Source organism: Larus michahellis, chromosome 21 (genome assembly GCF_964199755.1).
Source record: "Larus michahellis chromosome 21, bLarMic1.1, whole genome shotgun sequence".
Classification (NCBI taxonomy): Eukaryota; Metazoa; Chordata; class Aves; order Charadriiformes; family Laridae; genus Larus; species Larus michahellis.
The window spans coordinates 4140037-4158243 of NC_133916.1; the positions used below are offsets into that span (position 1 = coordinate 4140037).

Genomic DNA, 18207 nt, shown 5'->3' on the forward strand with positions numbered 1-18207 from the left:
GCGGGGCTGCCCTGGGCAGGGCTGGTGGCCTATGGCCGCCCTCCAGCCTGTTCTAGGGGAGGAGGAACAGCCCAGTTTGCTTGGCTGCCTTCGTGCCTCAGTTTCCCCTCTGCTCGTCACGCTTTGGGCAGCAGCCCCAGAGCATCCCCGGCACCGGCATCTCCGAGCGTTGCTGCAGCACAGGCAGTTTGCAGGTCGGGGCTGATCCCAGGTGTGGCCCTGGTGGAGGGAGCACATTTTGGGCACGTCCAGGCATCAACCCCCGTGTTCTTCTCCCCAGACACCTCAATACAGAACATGCACTTGACGACCGAAGCACGGCCCAGTGTCGAGTCCAGATGCAAGTGGTACAGCAGCTGGAAATACAGGTGGGTACCGCCCCAGCCTCGAAGGCCACACGGTTGAAAAACCATCTCCTTCCCAAATCTGCACGTTGTGACTTGGCTGCTCTCTGCAGGGTGGGGGTAGCGAGGTTGGGGGCCACCAGCAAGGTAACTGGCCACCCCAGTGCCACGGGGGGCTCATTTTAAGCATCCTTCCCTCATAGAGGTGCTGCCCCTGGCTGGGCTCAAGACCTCGGAGACCCTCAAACTGGTTGCCTCTTCAATACCAGCATCCCTGCATGATTATGGTGGGGCTGGAGGAAAGGACAAGCCATTTCTCCTGTCCCAAGTGTCCCTGTGGGTACAAGGAGATGTCACACACCGGGAAGGCACGTGGCGCCTGGGGGGGTGCGTGCCCACAGGTGGGACGTGAGCCATGCCCCAGCCCAGCCATGCCGCCACAGCGAGAGCCACGGGGCTGCTGGGCTCTTTAGAAATCAGGCCACTTATTTTGGTGACTGAGCATGGTCTTCGGAGCCCGACTTTGGGTTGCTATTTTTGGAATGCCTGTTCTTTAAATAGCGCCTTTCCCAGCATCTCCCGACTCCCCGACGTGCTGTGCGTAATTCGGTTAATAGAGAAGGGAGGGGGGAAAATGGGAGGAAACAGAGAGTTTTCATCTTGGGACTTGAAAGCGGTTGAGGAGGAAAGCGGGACAGGGCAGGGGTGTCAGAGGGTCGCTCACCGAGACCCCCCATGGCGTGACGGTGCCCGGCTGTTGGGCCAGGGGCTGGCAGCAGCTCAGAGGGGTTTGTGCCCATCGCCGTGCGTGGCAGTGGGGATCGTCACCGGGGACACCAGCCGTGATGAGCCTGCGCCCGGAGTTACAATAACGGGGGCTGCAGGGTTGGGGGGGGGGGGGACAGCAAAACCTCCCCGGGAGGGGAGGCTGCCAAGCTGCCCGGGCGAAGCCGAGCGATCGCATCCTGCTCCCCAGCCCTCGCTAAAGCGAGAGGTTGAAAGCAATTACTGGGGCTTAAAGAGGGGAGGGAAAGGAAGGGGGGAAAAAAAAAATCTGAAGGGCGAGCAGAAAGCTGCGTGTGCAGAGGAGAACCTGCCACCGGAGCTACCAATTATAAAGTTTTCAGCGCGGAGCTCCCGCTGTGCCGGCGGAGAGCGTCTGCATCACGAGGGGAGACCTGTCAGCTCTAATGAGCACCACGACAGCGCGAAAGCATCCGAGCTGCTCCAAACTTGCAGCAAACTCCGCTCCGGCTCCTGCCTTTAACTCCTTCCTCACCCGGCTCCCGGGTCCGGCGCCTGCCCGGGGAGGGGGCTTGGCTGGCGGAGAGCCGGCAGCACACGGGGATGTGGCCGAGCCCTGAGCTTGAGGGGTCGCGGTGGAAAGGGAAGGTGACGGGAAGAGAGCGGGTGTCAGATCCCATCGCCTCCGCCAGGCTCAAAATCTCTCCTGGTGCCAGAGTGAATATTTCACCCTTCTCCGCACTCCGGGGAGTAAACAGGCAGGAGCGCGCAATTAAAGCGATGTTGTGCGGCCAGATGGATGGACGGACGGACAGAGGGATGGGTGGATGGACAGGGAGCTGCTGGTGAGCAGGAGGCAGCAGAGGCTGGAGGAGGGTGAAGGGGACGGGGACGTCTGGCACCGGGGCACGGGGACTGGAGCGCCCGGGAAGGAGAGCGAGAGCTGGTGGGTGGCCGGGACACTTGAAATGACTCAGTTTCACCATAGATTTTTTATCTGGCTGCACACGTGGAGCCAGAGCGGTCCCCAGTCCCCCCCGTGATGGGCACCACAGCCCCCCGCGGAGCCACGGTCCCACTGGGGCTCTCAGGAGGGCTCGGCGTCAGGCAGGAGGCGGCTCCTGTGGGGACACTGGAGGATGCTGTGTGCCCACAGGCAGGGCTCGGGGCTGGGTGGGCAGCTCCTCCGGGCCATGGGCATCTCCGTGGGTGACTGCCGGTACTGCCTGACCATCTCTCTTCTGCTTCTTGCCTCCCACAGCTGGCAAAGGAGAGCGAGCGTCTCCAAGCAATGATGGCCCATCTTCACATGAGACCTTCAGAGCCAAAACCTTTCAGCCAACCTGTAAGCGTGCGTGTCCCTTCTGCCCTTGTGCGTCCCTGCAGCCACCCTCTCTCCTCCCCTTTCCCCTCGCTGCTGTCTGACGTCCCCTCCCTGCCCTGCGTAAGGTCACCACGGCCCTGCATGGCCCGGCTGGATGAGATCCCTGGGACAGGCATTCCGTGGCCGCGCTCTGGTGCGCGTAGCCTGGTCCCTTGTGCTGGTGCAAGGGATCAAGCAGGAGTGAAACGCAGCCTGTGTCAGCCTGTTGTGCTGCTCCATGCTTGCTTGGACATGTAGTGGGTGCATCCCGTCCTGCGGTTGCATCTCATCCCATGGTTACATCCCGTCCCGTGGGTGCATCCTCTGCCGTGGTTGCATCCCCATCCCATGGTTGCATCCCCGTGGGATCCAACCATCCCAAGGTTGCATCTTGTCCCTGCCAAGCCCAGCAAGTCTCCCCCCTGCAAGCCCTTCATCACCTGCTTTGCGGCATGACCCGGCTCAGCCCTGCCGAGCTGCCGGTTGTGCCGGGGGCTCTCCCAGCCCGTCTTCCCCGTGCCGGTGCCCAACCACCCGCCCTCCCTCCCGCCTGTCCCCGCAGCTGAACCTGGTCTCCAGTGCCACCCTCTCCAAGAGCACTTCCGACACGTTCCCCGATGGCTTACCTCATCCCCCCACCTCCGCCACGGCGCCCATCACCCCCCTGCGGCAGGGCCCTTCCGTCATCAGCTCTTCCACTTTACACAACGTGGGGCCCATCCGCAGGAGAAACTCGGAGAAGTTCTGCACCCCGATATCTTCAGGTGAGCTCCGGGATGGGGCTCGGCACCCTCCATTGCACGGTCCTCGAGTCCCAAAGCGGGTCCCTTCATCCCCCGCCTCCCCGTTTCTTGTCCCCCCTTTCCAGAACTTGCACAGAATCACGAGTTTTACAAAAACGCGGACGTCCGGCCGCCCTTCACGTATGCCTCACTCATCCGGCAGGTGAGTGACTCCCTGTGCCGCAGGGTTCAGCTCTGCACCCTGGGACCTTCCTGTGGGGCACGGCAAGCAAAGCCATACTCTTCCCCACTTTCTCAGCCCTGGGGGAGTCCCCGTGCTCTCTGAACCCCCATTTCTCCCCCTCATGCCTCGCCACGGGACGGGCGTCACACCCTGCCGGGGCATCACGAGTGATGCTCTTGTCCCCTCTCTGGTTTCCCAGGCCATCCTGGAGACCCCCGACAGGCAGCTAACCTTGAACGAAATCTATAACTGGTTCACGCGGATGTTTGCCTACTTCCGGAGGAACACGGCCACTTGGAAGGTGAGAGCAGCCCTGCTTGGAGCCGCGGGGCTCACCCCATCCCACTCAGGGCTCGCCCCATCCCACCCGGGGCTACCTGCTGCGGGAGATGCTCCAGCTTATATGGGCACCTGTGGTAAAGGACCAGTTCATTGCACAGCTCTGAGACGGTGCAGGAAGTGATTTTATGGATAAATCCCACATTTTCCCCCCTCCAAAATGCATCCCTGGTCTCTGGGGACGCATCGTCCGCGCCATAGGATATGGCAAAGTGCCGCGCTGTAGAAAGCGGGGCTTTCTGCGGTGCTGGGGCTGGAGCGGAGCCCCCGCCGCGGCGCCGGGAGAAGGGCAGAGAAAAGAGCCAGACACTCGAAATAGCAAATAAGGTTAATGATAACCCGGGGGCGGGTGGCACGCTGCGAGCGGGAGATGCCGTAGCCGGGCTGCGATACGTGGCGGCTGGGACTGGGCGGTGGCCGGGGCCGCGGGTACTGCTCCATGGGGACGGAGGGAGGGTGGTGGGGGGACCGGTGGGTGCCCTGTGCCCATCGGCTCCCCCCACCCGGTGCCCGGCGCTGTACAGGCAGGCATTGAAAGATTTTGGCACCGAGGAGCCTTTTTTCACAGGCCTGGGCTTGACGGGTGTGAATTTTGGGGCAACCCATGGGCGCCGGAGCTGTTTCCCCCTCGGTTATATAGAAATCACCAAATCTGAGAGAACTGAGAAAAAGTGTCTCGGAGGAAGAGGGCGGTTGTGAGAAGGAGCAGTTATTGCCCCGAACCAGGATGGATTTATTTATTGTTTCCTGCTGCATGTATTTACTGAGACCGCTTCCTCCTGGCCAGGGCGGCGCGAGGCAAAGTGGCAGAGGGAACCTTAACACTTAAAAAAATAAATTAGAATAAGTGAGATTGCAAGCGAGATGGTGCATTTTGAAAGGGTTAAGACAGGAATCGGTTATTCTGGAGCCCGGGGCCCCCGTGCGTTGCTGCTGTAAATCAGAGCTGGCCGCAGCAGGGGTTTACTTCTTCGCAGCAAACTTTGGGTGAATAACGGGTGTTTTGGCTCCAGAGCGCTATGGGTGGCCCCCGGCTTCGGCATCGCCCGTCCCGAGCATCCCCGCGGGCTGAGCGTGGAGGATGGTGGCGGGAAGGAGCGGGAAGGAGCAGTCAGAGGTGTCGGGGCCATTTTTGGTGCTGGCCGTGGCCCTGCGTCAGTCTGGAGTCCCCCTCACGGCACGCGTGCAGCACTGCAAGCCGGCGCCGCACGCCGCGGGGAGCATCGCTGGCCGCCACCGCTGTTCCCGTCAGGCCCGTGGGGACACCCCCGGTTTTGGGGACAGGGTGAGAAGTGATGGGGAGCATCGGCGGGGAGAGCCCGGTGTGGCCATCGCTCTCCCAGAATGGTGTCCCACTGTGGGTCTGTCCGGGTCAGCCTTTTCCCTGCTCCGTGCCTCAGTTTCCCTGTCTGTGGAATGGGATAATGGCAGGTGAAAGTGCTTTTTTCTTTCCCTTTTGCTAGCTGAAAGGAATAAAAGTTTTGGGTTTTTTTTTTTTTTTGCGACTCCCCTGTGCCCCATGTTACCCCAGGGTTGATGTCCCAGAGAGGGGCAGCCCTTCTCTTTTTGCTGCTCTTTATTTTTTCCTGTTCCACCACCCAAAGGGATGGCAGGGGATTAAAAAGAGCCGGGGGAGGGTGATTCCCTTCCCAGCTTTCAGTGTCCCAAGGTCGGGCTTTTTTTGAAGGAGGGGGATACGCAGGAAAAAATAGTGTATTTCCGCTCTTCGGAAAACCACCGTTTCTGCTGTGGCTTCTCCCTCGTCTCCGGCCTCAGCTGCCCCCAGGATGGGGCTGGGGGTGGCGGGGGCCGAGGTGGGTACCCCATCCCCACGGTGGGGCAGAGCCATGGTGCGGCATGGGGGCCCACGGGGAGACCCCCGGCACGGCACGGGGAGCGGGGCCGGGGGCGTAAAGCAAACATCATTAGAAAAGGCAAAGATGAGAAGCAAACAGAGCAGCCGAGTCTGGCACTGAACAAATACTCTGTCGAAATACAAAAGCCCCGTTAGGATGAGGAAGGGACAACACCCCCCCCTGCCTCCCCGGGCACAGGGTGGGAGGATTCCCATGCCGGGGGGTCTTGTGTGGCACCTCCTCCGTGTCCTGGGGCCACGACCCTGCCCGACACCCGGGGACGGGGCATCCCAGGCTCTGCCAATGCTGAACCACATCCACCGCCTGCCCGCTGCCAGGATTTATTTTATTTCCATTTTTGCCCTAGCAAACGCGTACCCGCCGGTGCCTGGAAGCAGGGGGGTGTCACCCGGGGCGGGGGACATGGTTGCTGCCGGGCCGGGGCTGCGTTTCCACGTGCAGGAAGGGTTTCGGCTTTGCCACGCTTCTTGCCTTTAATCAGGGCTTTGTTTGGACGCGGAGCCCCCGGCGCGCGCAGGAAGGAGGAAGGGGAGCGCGGGGCAGGATCCGGCCCCGGCCAGGGGAGGAATTCCTGTGTTTGCTCAGCAGGGAACAGGGGTTCAAGGGCAGTGTCCCACCCAGCCCCGGCTGGACTTCAGACCCCCAGGTGCGGGCAGGGAGCGGGGTATCTGTGCAGATGCTGCAAGGGCAGAGCCAGGGACTCATCCTGCTTCATTGCTGGCCGGGGACCACAGCGGTGTCTGCGGTTCCGCTTGGATTTCCAGCTCCCCGGGATGGCTGTGTGTCAGTGCTGGGCGCAGCTCGACCCTCCTCTCCGGGTGACGGGGTCTGAGGATGAGGGATGCCTTGTCCCCCAGAGCAGGGCATGTCCCAAATGGAGCATATCCCTTTGGGTGACAGCGGCGATGGCACCGGGCTGGGACCTGGGGACATGGCTCTGCACCGCACCGAGCATCACCCAAGGTTCCCAGTGTGACCCAGTTCCCCCAAAAAATCGCATCAAACAGCATCGACTGTGCTCAAATCTCCTTCCCCAGGAACAGGCTCCTGACAGCCGCTTGCAAAGTTTCCCCTTCTCCCGGGCTGGCTCTGCCGGACGGCTGGAGGAGCAGGAGCCAGCCTGTCCCCGCTGCCTGCCACCGTGTCACCCGTGTGCCGGTGTGATGGCACGGCCGGGGACGCTGGGGCGGATGGCGGGCAGTGGGCACAGGGCAGTGGCCAGAGGATAGGATGGGAGGGAGGGAGGGAGGGATGGATGGATGGATGGATGGATGGATGGATGGATGGATGGATGGATGGATGGATGGATGGATAACGAGGGAAGGAGCCCAGCTTTGTTTGTTTTTGTCCTTAAATTAAAAAGAAAAAGGGGCGATGGTGCAATTTGGTGAGTTTCTGGGAACTCTAACACTTTGCAGCACGGGGGGGGCATCAGTCCTTGTGTCTCCTTTTGCCTTGTTGTGTTGGCCGGCTCCTTTGTTTATACAGCCCCCGTTCGACCTTTTAAATTGCTGTTAATGTTTTAGCGTAACGAATTAGTCTCTCATCACGAATCAGGACTCGAAATAAAAAAAAAAATATATAAAAAAAAAACCCTCCGAGGCCAACTTCCTGAAATTGGGGTCATTCTCATTTGCAAGGCAGAGAATCTGAGAACCTTAATGCAAGGAAATTTATTCAAAGGCAGAGCCCCGGCGTGATTAGGCCCTTTGTAATTATAGCTCGGAGAGATTCCACTCCAGCCTCCTGCCTCCCTCATGGATTAGCAAGTGAGTCGGAAAAATACACAGGATTTAATTAGAGGCAAATTAAAATTGGTAATGAAATAGGGGCAGTAGCAAATGGCAGGGAGTTGGAAGGGGACAAGGGAGCTGGTATCTCTCGGGGCTGCGCTGTCTGCCTACGTGTGTGTCTCTTTATTTTACATTTAGAAATGTAAAGATGGTCGATGTAAAGAAGAAAGGGAGGGAAAGGACCGAAAAGGGAGGGTGGGGGGAAAAGAAAAAGAAGGGAAAAGATTAGCTGGCTTTGCCGAGCGTCGCCGAACGAGCTGCAGCGGAGAGGGCGGCTCGGTTCCAGGCTCCTTGCTGGTGTCACTTGTCCCTTGTCCCGCTCGGTCCCCGTCTTCCTCGGCATCTGGCCAAGGCTGACGGAACAGCGCTGTGTTCCACGTGCGGCTCGGGGGCTCCTGAACCCTCTGGGTGCTGATGGGCTGTGCAGAGCGTTTGGCTGCAGATGACCATGGCTGGGGCAGCCCAGGGCTATGGGGACCCACAGGGGCTGGGGGAGGAGGATGGGAGGAAGAGGAGGGGTCCGGGCAGGGCGAGGGCCGTGTGGCTGAGCTCTCCTGCCCGTTCTGCCCGCAGAACGCCGTCCGCCACAACCTGAGCCTGCACAAGTGCTTCGTGCGCGTGGAGAACGTCAAGGGAGCCGTCTGGACCGTCGACGAGCACGAGTACCAAAAGCGAAGGCCACCAAAGATGACAGGGTGGGTCCTCCTCTCCCGCAGGACGCAACCGGGGAGTCACGATCGCGCCCATCCCCGCTGCCAAACCCCCTGATCCCGGGGCCGGGAGCGCTCAGCCCTGCATCATTGTGCTTTCTTTTTCTGCAGGAGTCCAACTTTAGTCAAAAACATGATTTCAGGACTCGGTTACGGAGCACTTAATGCAAGTTACCAGGTAAGGAGGTGGTCCCATCCCTGGCGGGGGTCATAGAATCAGAGAATCACAAAACGGTTTGGGTTGGGAGGGACCTGAAAGCCCAGCCAGTGCCACCCCCTGCCCCGGGCAGGGACACCTCCCACCAGCCCAGGTTGCTCCAAGCCCCGTCCAACCTGGCCTTGAACCCCTCCAGGGATGGGGCAGCCACAGCTTCTCTGGGCAACCTGAGACCCCTGAGATCTCACCACCCTCAGAGTGAAAAATTTCTTCCTGGGGCACTAAACCTTCGCTGCTCCATAGCCCAGTTTTCCATCGGGGTCTTGCATCCTCCGCACCTTGAACGGCGGCCGCTTTCTGTTGCAGGCTGCGCTGGCGGAGAGCAGCTTCCCGCTGCTGAACAGCCCCACCATGATCAACACCAGCTCCGCCGGCGGCATGCTGCACGTGGGCCACGACGATGTCAGCAGCACCGTGGAGCAGGTCAACAGCAACGGCAGCAACAGCCCACGCCTGTCCCCGCAGCAGTACAGGTCAGCCTGGCCGGGAGCGAGGGGACGAGGGACGGTGCCAGTGGGTGTTGCTGAGCTGCTGGAGGGGTTGGAGCTAAGGGACGTTGGCACATTGGGCACCCGGAGCTGCTCGTTGCCTCCCCTGGTGCTGGTCCCCCCAGGCAGCGTAGGGATGGAGGGGGTTTGGACCGAGAGCTTCATGGGGGTGCATCCAGCGGGAACGGGCTCCCCGGGGCTGAAGGCTTCCCTCCCCGCAGCCATCCAGTGCACGTGAAGGAGGAACCCGCCGAGGCAGAGGACGACAGTAGACCTGTCTCGCTGATGGCCACCACCAACCAGAATGTGACGATTCCAGACGACAGGGACCTGGAGGAGGAGCTGCCGGTGGAAGACTTGTCCTAAGGACCCCTTCCTCCTCCCCACCGAGGGGCAAACCCTTCCCACCTTCCCGGCCGGAGACCGAGTGACGGCTCCCACCTCCCCAAGGTGACCTTCGGCGTTATACCTGTTTCTTAAAGGCACTTCCACAAAGCAAAAGGGTTTCCTTGGTGCAACAACCTGTTGCTGACGGCGTGTATCTCCCGCTCCCCACTGCCCCGCGCCGCGGCCCTGGTGACTGACCGACCCCTGCCGCAGGGGACGTCCCGCGACACGAGAAGCAAAAACCCAAGAGCTGGACTTTTTTCTCCCTTCTTCCCTTGGTTAGTGACTGGTGAACGAGGATGGTAGGTTGTTTCTGTCCGAAATGGTCCCTCCTTCTTTCCCCGTGCATGGTGGGCGCTGGGAAGGCACCTCCATCCCTGCTTCCCCCACGATGCTCGAGCCTCTGCCAGCAACCGCCCCGGGGAGGGAAGGTGATGGCAGGAACCCACCATCATCTCTCCGTCCCCCAGTGGGTTTTGCACTAAGAGGGACCGTGGACTCTCCCCACGCGCTGCCTCCACCCAGCTTTGGGGGAAGAAACAGCAGAAATGGGGGCGAGTCCTCTGCCGTGGTCTGGACGTCGGGCTTGCACCGTTGTCTCGTGGCTGGGGAAGGACGAGGACTGGCGCGTCGGTGGGACTGTGTCCCCTTTGCCTTGTCACCTCTGGCAGGTTGCTAAACCCCCTGGGTTGGCCACCCTCCCCGAGACCCCTGGTTCCCGCTGGTGGCGGGGCTGGTGGCACCCAGCAGCGATGACCGTCCCCAGCCAACTGCCAGCGCCAGGCAGCGAGGACACGGCTCCCCGCTTCCTTCTCCACGTTGGCTGCAGCGGGTGACACCTCTCCCAGCCCATGCCGGGTGGCCAGTGGCCCAACTTCAGCTCCAGGGAAAGGCTCCTCGTCCCCTGCGCCCCCGATTCCCCCTCTGAAGCCGGGGGAGCGTCTCTGAGGACGGGCAATGGCGCAGGGAGGCAGCACCCACCACCACCAAGCCTCCTCCGGGGGGTACCGGGCGGTGGGCCACTGCTGGCCATCCTGCTGGTCACAAAGCCGACCCCGGTGACACCCCGTGGCAGCTGAACCCGGCCGTGGCCAGCGAGCCGAGCCTGCCGGTGCTGGGGCTCCTGCTTTCATCTTTTCTTTTCGTTATCCTTTTGTGTGCGTGTGCGTCCAGATGGGAAGATACCAAAAGATTTTTAGAGACAGAAGGTCCGTAGTTCAGGTGAACAGATGGTATTAATGCCAAAAAAGAAAAAAAGAAAAAAAAAAGAAAAAAAAAAAGAAGTATTAATAATAACGAGAACAACACAACCAAACACCCCTCTTCTCCCTGCTCTTTCTTTCCGTGGTGGTGATGTGGGTACCCTGTGCCAGTTTCGGGAACCAGCCCCTTTCCCAGCATGGTGGGGCTGGCGCAGGTTGTCCTGGCACGTGGTGGGGTCTTGGGGGACTTGCTGTGATGGACGTGGGGCTGCTCTCGGTTTTGAGCCCAGCTCCGGGCTCTCCCGGGCAGCGCTGCTCCGTCCCTCCCTGTCCCCAGTACCCCCAGTTAAGACATCGGTGGTGGGGGCTGCGTGCCTGCCCCAGCACATGGCCCCCAGCCCCGTGTCGGGGTCCTGGCGCTGGCACCCCGGGAGCTGTGTTTTGGGTTGAAAATGCAACACAGCTGGGGGCGGAGCGGGTGGGGGGAGGGAATTCTGTACTTTTTTGTCCCCGTGCATCACCTCTGTGACCTCCCCGTGGGCTCCTGGCCCGGTGGCCTGTGTCCCTGGGGCGAGCCGGTACCTCGGACCAGCCTTTTTGCTGCCTGTTGCATCCTCGGTACCCAGGCGGCTGCAGAGATGGGGTGGTCCCTGGTTGCCCCCCTCCTGCAGCCACCAGTGAGGCCGAGCGAAGCCCCCCCACCCCCCGCCTCGTTCCCCTGTGCCCCCTCGGCACCATCTGGGGGGTGCCAAGACCCTCGGGGAGCAGAGCCCGGTGGGGACTATTAACGGGGGGTCAGCAGCACCCCCCCCCTCCCCCGGCCCGGTGCTGCAGAGGGGTCCTTTCCCCTCCTTAAAACCCCAGAAAATCCTGCCAAACGCGCCCTCCCCGGCCCCACGCGTGGTGGCCGCGCCGCGGGGGTGGTGGCCGCGCTGCCGTGGGTGCTCGCCGTGTGGCCCTCGCTAGGTGTCTCCACTCGCCCCGTCTTTCTCCGGGCTCGCTCCTTCGCCGCCGCCGCAAAAGCCGGGCGAGGAGGTGGCCGAGCCGCCCGCTGCCCCCCCGGCCCCGCTCTCCCGGCCCGTCCCATCGCGCTCCGCCGGGCACCAGAGACCCCGCCCGAGCCGGGGGGCAAGGACCGACCCCCATCTCTTGTGGGTCCAGCGCCGTGTCCCCCCCGTAGCTCCACAGCTGCCGTGAGGCGAAGGCGCTGCGTATGTTCCCCACCTGCTTTCTTTTAAAAAACTTACCATTTTCTTTTTTATTTTTTTCCTTTTTTCTGTTTTCTTTTTTCTTTTCTTCTTTTTTTCTTTTTCCTTTTTCCTTTTTTCTTTTTCTTTCCTTCTTTTTTCCTTTTTCCTTTTTTCTTTCTCTTTTTTCTTATTTCTTTTTTCTTCTTTTCTTCATTTAAAAAAACCCAATTTTTTCTCTTTCCTTTTTTCTTTTTTCTTTTTTTTTCTTTTTCCTTTTTTTCCCCCCTTTTTTTTTCTTTCTTCTTTCTTCTTCTTTTCTTCTTTTCTTCTTTTCTTTTTCAGTCTTTTGATGTTAAGTTATTGTTCTAAACAAGTTTACAGCTGCCGCGGGCGGGTGGTGCTAGGCCGTCGTCATGCATTGCTGCTTTTGCTTGCAGGAAGGAGCGGGGAGGGATGGACGGGGGGTGGGTGTTGGGGTGCAGCCCCCGGCCCCCCTCTGCTGCTGCTCAGCCACGCTTCACCCTCAGCCGGGGCTTGCCTGCACCCAGCCAGGCTTTTGGGTTTTGTTTGGTTCGCAGCCTCCCCAGCTGTGCCTCCTACAGCAGCACCAGCACCCGCTGTCACCCCTCGTGCTGCTCCTGCGTGTCTGGGACACCCCGGGGTCCCTGGGGAGGGAACGACCTGGCTTTGTACCGGTGTAGTTTGTCCTTTCCGCGGAGGGGGAGGTTTTGCAGCCTGATGGCTGCGGGCACAGCTGGTGGCACACGTGCGGGGAGAGCTGCAAGCCATCGCAGCGGCGGGTGGTGGGTGCTGCCGGCCCCGGCTGCGAGCCCTGCGGGGACACAGACCCCCCTCACTGTTTCAGTAGCGGCTTCCCTTCGGCTTCTCCTCCTGGGGCCTTTGCCCTCGCCTTCCTCATCCTCTTCAAATTTCATTTTTTTAGCAGCTCTGCAACCCCCTGGGTTTTGCGTACGGTTCAGGCAAATCCAAGGCGGACCAGGCACAAAGTTCACCCGGCATCGGCGAGGCCTCCAGCGCCCAACATGGGTCCTGCTCGGGGCGGGGTGATTCATATTTTTTTTTAAGCTTTTCCAGAGGTACAGACATCCCCGAAACGCCTCCCAGAGCCAGGGTGAGCCACGTGTCTCCTTATCCCCACGGGTCCAGCTAAAATCCCCGTACGCCGTCACCCCCACACCCCGCGAGGACAACCTGGCGCCTTCCCCTCTGCACCGTATATTCCTATAGGTCTTTAGCCACCATCCTGGCTCCCAAGAGCACTATATATATATTATATATATAAAAATAAATATATAAATATAAAGGAGGTTTTTTTTTTTTCTTTAAACACATGCACAGGTTTGGAAAGTCCTGTGGCTCCAGGTGATGCCTCTTCCCCGGGAAGAACGGGAATCGCGGTGGGTGATTTCACGGGAAACATGCCCGGTTTGATACTCAGGGGTAACTTTAATTCATTCTCTTACCCCCCACCCGGCCCAGCCGCCTCTGCAGGGTCCCATCTGAACCCAGGTACCGTGTCCCCTTCCAGCCTCGCCCGCACCCACCCCACCCCCCCTCAGCCCTCTGGTTTTATTTTTTGCCGGTTTGAATTTTACAAAATTCTGCGTGTCTTACCTCAAATACACACCGGAGGCGGGGAGGGGGGGAGAAGGAAGGATAAAGGACCAAATGCGATGTGTGGCAGAATTGTATGTCTGTATATATTGAGATATATATATACTGGGTTTAAACCTACCAACACGAATTGTTCTTTTGGGTTTTTGGTTTTTTTCTGGATTTTTTTTTTATTTCCTGTTTCTTTCCCCCACCTGAGGCAGTTCTGCGAGGGGAAGGTTTGGGCACCTCTCTGTAAGTAAAGGCATTGTTGTGGTATCTCCCACTGAAGGAATTACTCAGTTTTCCATGGGTTTTTGGGGTTTTTTTTCATATTTTTTTTTACCCCGGAATAGCTAGAATGGGTAGAGCCGGGGTGGGTGGGAAACCAGTGCTGGAAGGGCAGGAGCGCTGGTGGCACTGGGGGGGTTGCTGGTGAGGCCAGCGGCAGCGAAGGGGAAAGCAGCAGCTGAACCTGCGTTAAACCAAAGGGTTTCTTTGCTTTGTTTACACGCCTGGCCAGCCCCCCCCAGCCCAAGAGGATCGCCCTCATCTAGGTTTTTGTCCTGGAAGCGTTGGGGAAAGTAGGGACAGGCCAGAGCCGGGGGCTTGGGGACCCTCCGCTCCCTGGAGATGCCTGCGATGGCCCGGGGAGCCCAGGTGGGTGCCCATGCTGGGGACATCCCTGTTCCCTGGGAAAACGCCAGCCATGCCACAACCTTTTCCCTTTTTTTTTCTCTCTCTTTTTTTTTTTTTTTTTTTTTTTTTTTCCCCCACCCCCCATCCTCTTTGGCGCTGGGTGGGAAGGTGACGCTGGGGAGGTGGGACGAGGTGCGGTGCGAGGGGGCCGGAGGGTGGAGGGGAGGGAGGATGTGTATAAAGTGACCCTTTCTCTCCCGCCGCCGCCTTCGCCACCGCGTCCCTCGTGCTGTATAAAGGAAATAGCATCGCTGTGTATTTGTACTCTGAACTTCCGTGTGTCTGCTTTGGCAGACGGTAAACCCTTGTACAGTAGATCTAGCTGCATGTAATCTGTATGGACAATGGCATTATAAAATGCAATAAAATAAATTACCTATCATGCTGCTGTGCTGGCTGCTTTGTTATGATTATTGATGTAAAAAAAAATTTAAAAAATCTGAGTTTTTAATCCTCCTCGGTGCTTCAGCAGCGAGGGAGCGATGGTCGGCCTGGGCAGCAGAGGGGAGAGAAGTGACTCGCTCTGCTCTGTCGGTGTTGGGGTGGCTGGGGGGGCTACAGCAGCCCTGGTCATTTCGGTTCCTATATCCACCCCTCACCAGCTTGCTCCTTCCAGCACCGCCTCGTGAACCCGGGGGACTGGCTGAAATACCCATTTTTGTTGGGTTTGCTGAGCCGACCAGCCTTGGGGTGGCATCCTGCCCGTGGGGCGTTTGCTGGTGCTGCTGGTGGCATCGCAGCAGCGGAGCCCGACGTCCCCCGGTGCTGGGAGCCGTATGCCGTGGTGTTGGGAGCCGTATGCCGTGGTGTTGGGAGCTGTATGTCGTGGTGCTGGGAGCTGTATGTCATGGTGGTGGGAGCCGTACGGTCATCGTAAGATGCCAAACCCAGGGGTTTTTTTCGTTGCCAGCACCAGCCAACGCCGTAGAGCTGCACTGGCTGATGGGGAGCTGGGAGATGCTTGGATTTTCCTGTCAGTTCAATGTTCTCCGAGCCCCGGGGGCAGAGGTATGGAGAGGGGACCCGGCAGCGCCCACCCGATGCCCATAACGTCCCTGGGGGCTCAGGGACTGCTCCCTGCATCCCAAAAACCTGGGAAGTGCCTGAATTTCCCTGGATGTGCTGATTGCAGGGCACAAGTCCAGCCAGACCTCCGCAGCACCCGGCTCGTGCTGACACATGCCTATGGATGGGATGGGACGGGACAGGACAGGATGGGATGGGACGGGATGGAACAGGACGGGACGGGCTAGGGCAGCAGTGGCTCCTGTAAAAGCGTGAAGCAGGACTCTCCCTCCTCTTCCTCAGCAAACAGCCCCTTCTCCACTCCGCTGAGATGGGAAGGGTGTTTTTCCCAAAGTCTGAGGGGAAGGTGAGTTGCTGGATGTTCGCTGGAGTTACCGCCATAGGAGAACTGCCTGTACAAAAGAAAAATAGCAATAATTAAGAAGTTAATAATTAGTAAGTAAGAGAGCTTTTACCACTGCCCTTAGGGATTTTTTTCTCCTACCTCATCTTCTTTTTTCTTATTTTTTTAAGACCAGTTCTGCAGTGAAACCCCGCCACCGCGTGTTTAACGCGTCCGTGTCCGTGTTCTCCAGAGGCCCCTTGATCCGGCAGCAAGAGCGATGCCCACCAGCCGCCCGCGCTCCCTCGCACCGTGGAGCCCCAGGCAGCCGGACACCCGGCACCCGGCACCATCGAGCCCGCGGCGCAGCCCCAGTGCCAGCCCGCTTCTCCCCGGAACGGCGGCGAGCGAGGAGGCAGCTTCCCAGCGGCTCGGACCGGGGGTTTATTCAGAAGAAGTGCTCGGGGCTCGTGGAGGCTCCGAAAGCAGTGCCAGGTTTGCAGCCTCAATATCTGCCCCTCAAAAACAAAAGAGTGAGGTTTTGGCACTTCCCTCAGGGAATCGACTTCCCGGGGCACGGGGGCTTCACCAGCAGGAACTTTTGGCCATTGTATTTGTATTTTTTTTCCTGAATATCCTCTCTCCGTGTCCCGGCCAGAGCTGCAGCAGCAGAGGGGACGGGGATGAGGATGGGATAGGGTTGAGGATGGGACAGGGTTGAGGATGGGACAGGGATGAGGACAGGGAGGAGGATGGGACACGGATGTGGACGGGACAGGGATGAGGATGGGACAGGGATGAAGACAGGGATGTGGACGGGACAGGGATGAGGATGGGACAGGGATGAAGACAGGGTTGAGGACGGGACAGGGATGAGGATGGGACAGGGATGAGGACAGGGATGAGGACGGGACAGGGATGAGGATGGGACAGGGATGTGGACAGGACTGGGATGAGGACAGGGAGGAGGAAGGGACAGGGATGAGGACGGGACAGGGATGAGGATGGGACAGGGATGAAGACAGGGATGAGGATGGGACAGGGAGGAGGACAGGGTCGAGGACGGGACAGGGATGAGGATGGGACAGGGATGAAGACAGGGATGTGGACGGGACAAGGATGAGGATGGGACAGGGATGAGGACAGGGATGAGGACGGGACAGGGATGAGGATGGGACAGGGATGAGGACAGGGATGAGGATGGGACAGGGATGAGGATGGGACAGGGATGTGGACAGGACTGGGATGAGGACAGGGAGGAGGAAGGGACAGGGATGAGGACGGGCCAGGGCAGAGAGCAGATTTCGGCCGGCACCGCAGCCCCCAGCCGCCTCGCAGCCCCACGGTTCGCAGCCCGGCGCAATGGCTGGCTCCCAGCTGTGTCTAGACCCTGCCAATATTAATAGACTGTTATATCCCCTCTCCCTCCGCTGCTCCGTCTCAGCCAAACTTTGCTTAATCTTTTTTCCAGTGGCCCTTTTCCAGGGCTCTTTGAACCGGGGCCAGCTCGCCGGTGGCTTCCTGGGGTGCGCTGAAGGTGCCCCCGCCAGCCCCTCGCCGCCCGCCCGGGGGGGCTGAGCCGGCACCCATGGGTGCGGGGGGGCCACGCAGAGAGACCGGTGCCCCCGTCCTCCGCCGGCTCCCACCGGGAGGGCGCGGGGGCTCGCGGGCTGTCGGTCGCTTGGGGGAGCATGTGGCTTTGATTGATTTAACACTTGGAGAAAGAGCTTTTAACTTTTAAACTAGAAACTTTTTTTTTTTCCCTATTTATTTTCTTTTCTTTCTTTTTCGCTATGGACATGAAAGCTTTCTTGGTCTGATTGCTAAACCAGTACGTGGATTAGGGAAGAGACTGGGACCACCCTCTCCCCTCAGCTCCTGGGCGCGGAGCAGCTCCACGCACCCAGAAAACGGTGGCAGGAGCCACCCACCCCCCTCCTCATCCCTCCTGGGTGCTCCAGAGCTTGCATCCATGAGGGTACCACCCTTCTCTCCCGCTGGCTCGATGCTTTTCCCCCAAATCCGTGGGGATTTTCGCCCATCCCTGAAGCACAGTGCGGGGTTTGCTGCCGGGAGCTGAGCCCCTGCCTGGGGACGGGTCTCTGCCTCGGGTGCACGCAGCCGGCACGGCTTCCGGATGGTTAAAAAAGAACGAAAAAGGAAGGAGTGCTTTTGGTTATTTTGTTTTTTGGGTTTGGTTTTTTTTTTTTTTTTTTTAAAATGAGCATTAAGGAATTGCAACAACTGGGGCCAAAGGAGGGGATGTGGCCAAAACATTCTTGCTCCGAGATCTGGTCCCCTCCCTGATGTCTTGGGGGGGGGTCTCTGGTCCATGTGGCTGTATCCCCCCCCGCCAGGACCAGGGCTGAGAAGGGGTCCTGAAGCGATGCAGGTGGGTGGGGGGCACCCAGAGCCCTCGGCCCTGCAACGGCCACCCACCCACAGGCTGTGGGTTTGCTCCTTGCTTTAATCTCCTTTTTGTGCCCATTTTGCTTCTCCGGTTTGTCTGTGGGGCCGGAGGCTGCGGCAGGAGGGGCAGCGCCTGGGGGTCCCGGCCCCCCCTCTGCCCGGGGGCTGCTGGACGGGTACAGACGAGTTCCTGTAAGAAGAGCCCTTTGCGTGCAGCTGATTTAGTTTTCTCTTGCCACTCAGACAGCGACGTATTCCCTGTGGAGGGACCGTGGCCGATTGAATACCAGCGTCACATCGTGTCCGGAGCAAGGCACGAGCTGTGACGTGCGGCGGTGGGGGGCTGTGAGCCCCCTGCAACGGGGTGGGGGAGACTCACAAAGCAGTGGGGACAGTAACTGTGGCTTTAGTAGCCGGGAAGGAAGAGACCAGGAACGGGGACAGCAGGCGCAAGAACCCGCTTTTGCCCCCCCCACCCCCAGCCTCTCCGAGAGCTGCCGTTCCTACCCATCCGTGC

The 18207-nt window shown here is 59.5% G+C and overlaps 1 protein-coding gene across 4 annotated transcripts in view; it reads left to right on the forward strand.

Annotated features, from left to right (window-relative positions):
- The window catches only part of FOXP4 (forkhead box P4), a 66139-nt gene extending 53920 nt beyond the window's left edge, over positions 1-12219 (forward strand). For 3 of the 4 annotated variants that reach the window (XM_074564316.1, XM_074564318.1, XM_074564319.1), the window contains 9 exons: positions 281-368; positions 2350-2439; positions 3014-3215; positions 3320-3396; positions 3617-3718; positions 8000-8121; positions 8248-8314; positions 8660-8826; positions 9063-12219. In XM_074564316.1, coding sequence (XP_074420417.1) covers positions 281-368; positions 2350-2439; positions 3014-3215; positions 3320-3396; positions 3617-3718; positions 8000-8121; positions 8248-8314; positions 8660-8826; positions 9063-9207 — 1060 coding nt within the window. In that variant the 3' untranslated portion in view covers positions 9208-12219. The remainder of the gene's footprint in view (positions 1-280; positions 369-2349; positions 2440-3013; positions 3216-3319; positions 3397-3616; positions 3719-7999; positions 8122-8247; positions 8315-8659; positions 8827-9062) is intronic. The other variant, XM_074564317.1, reaches the window with a different exon arrangement.
- The last annotated feature ends 5988 nt before the right edge of the window (positions 12220-18207 follow it).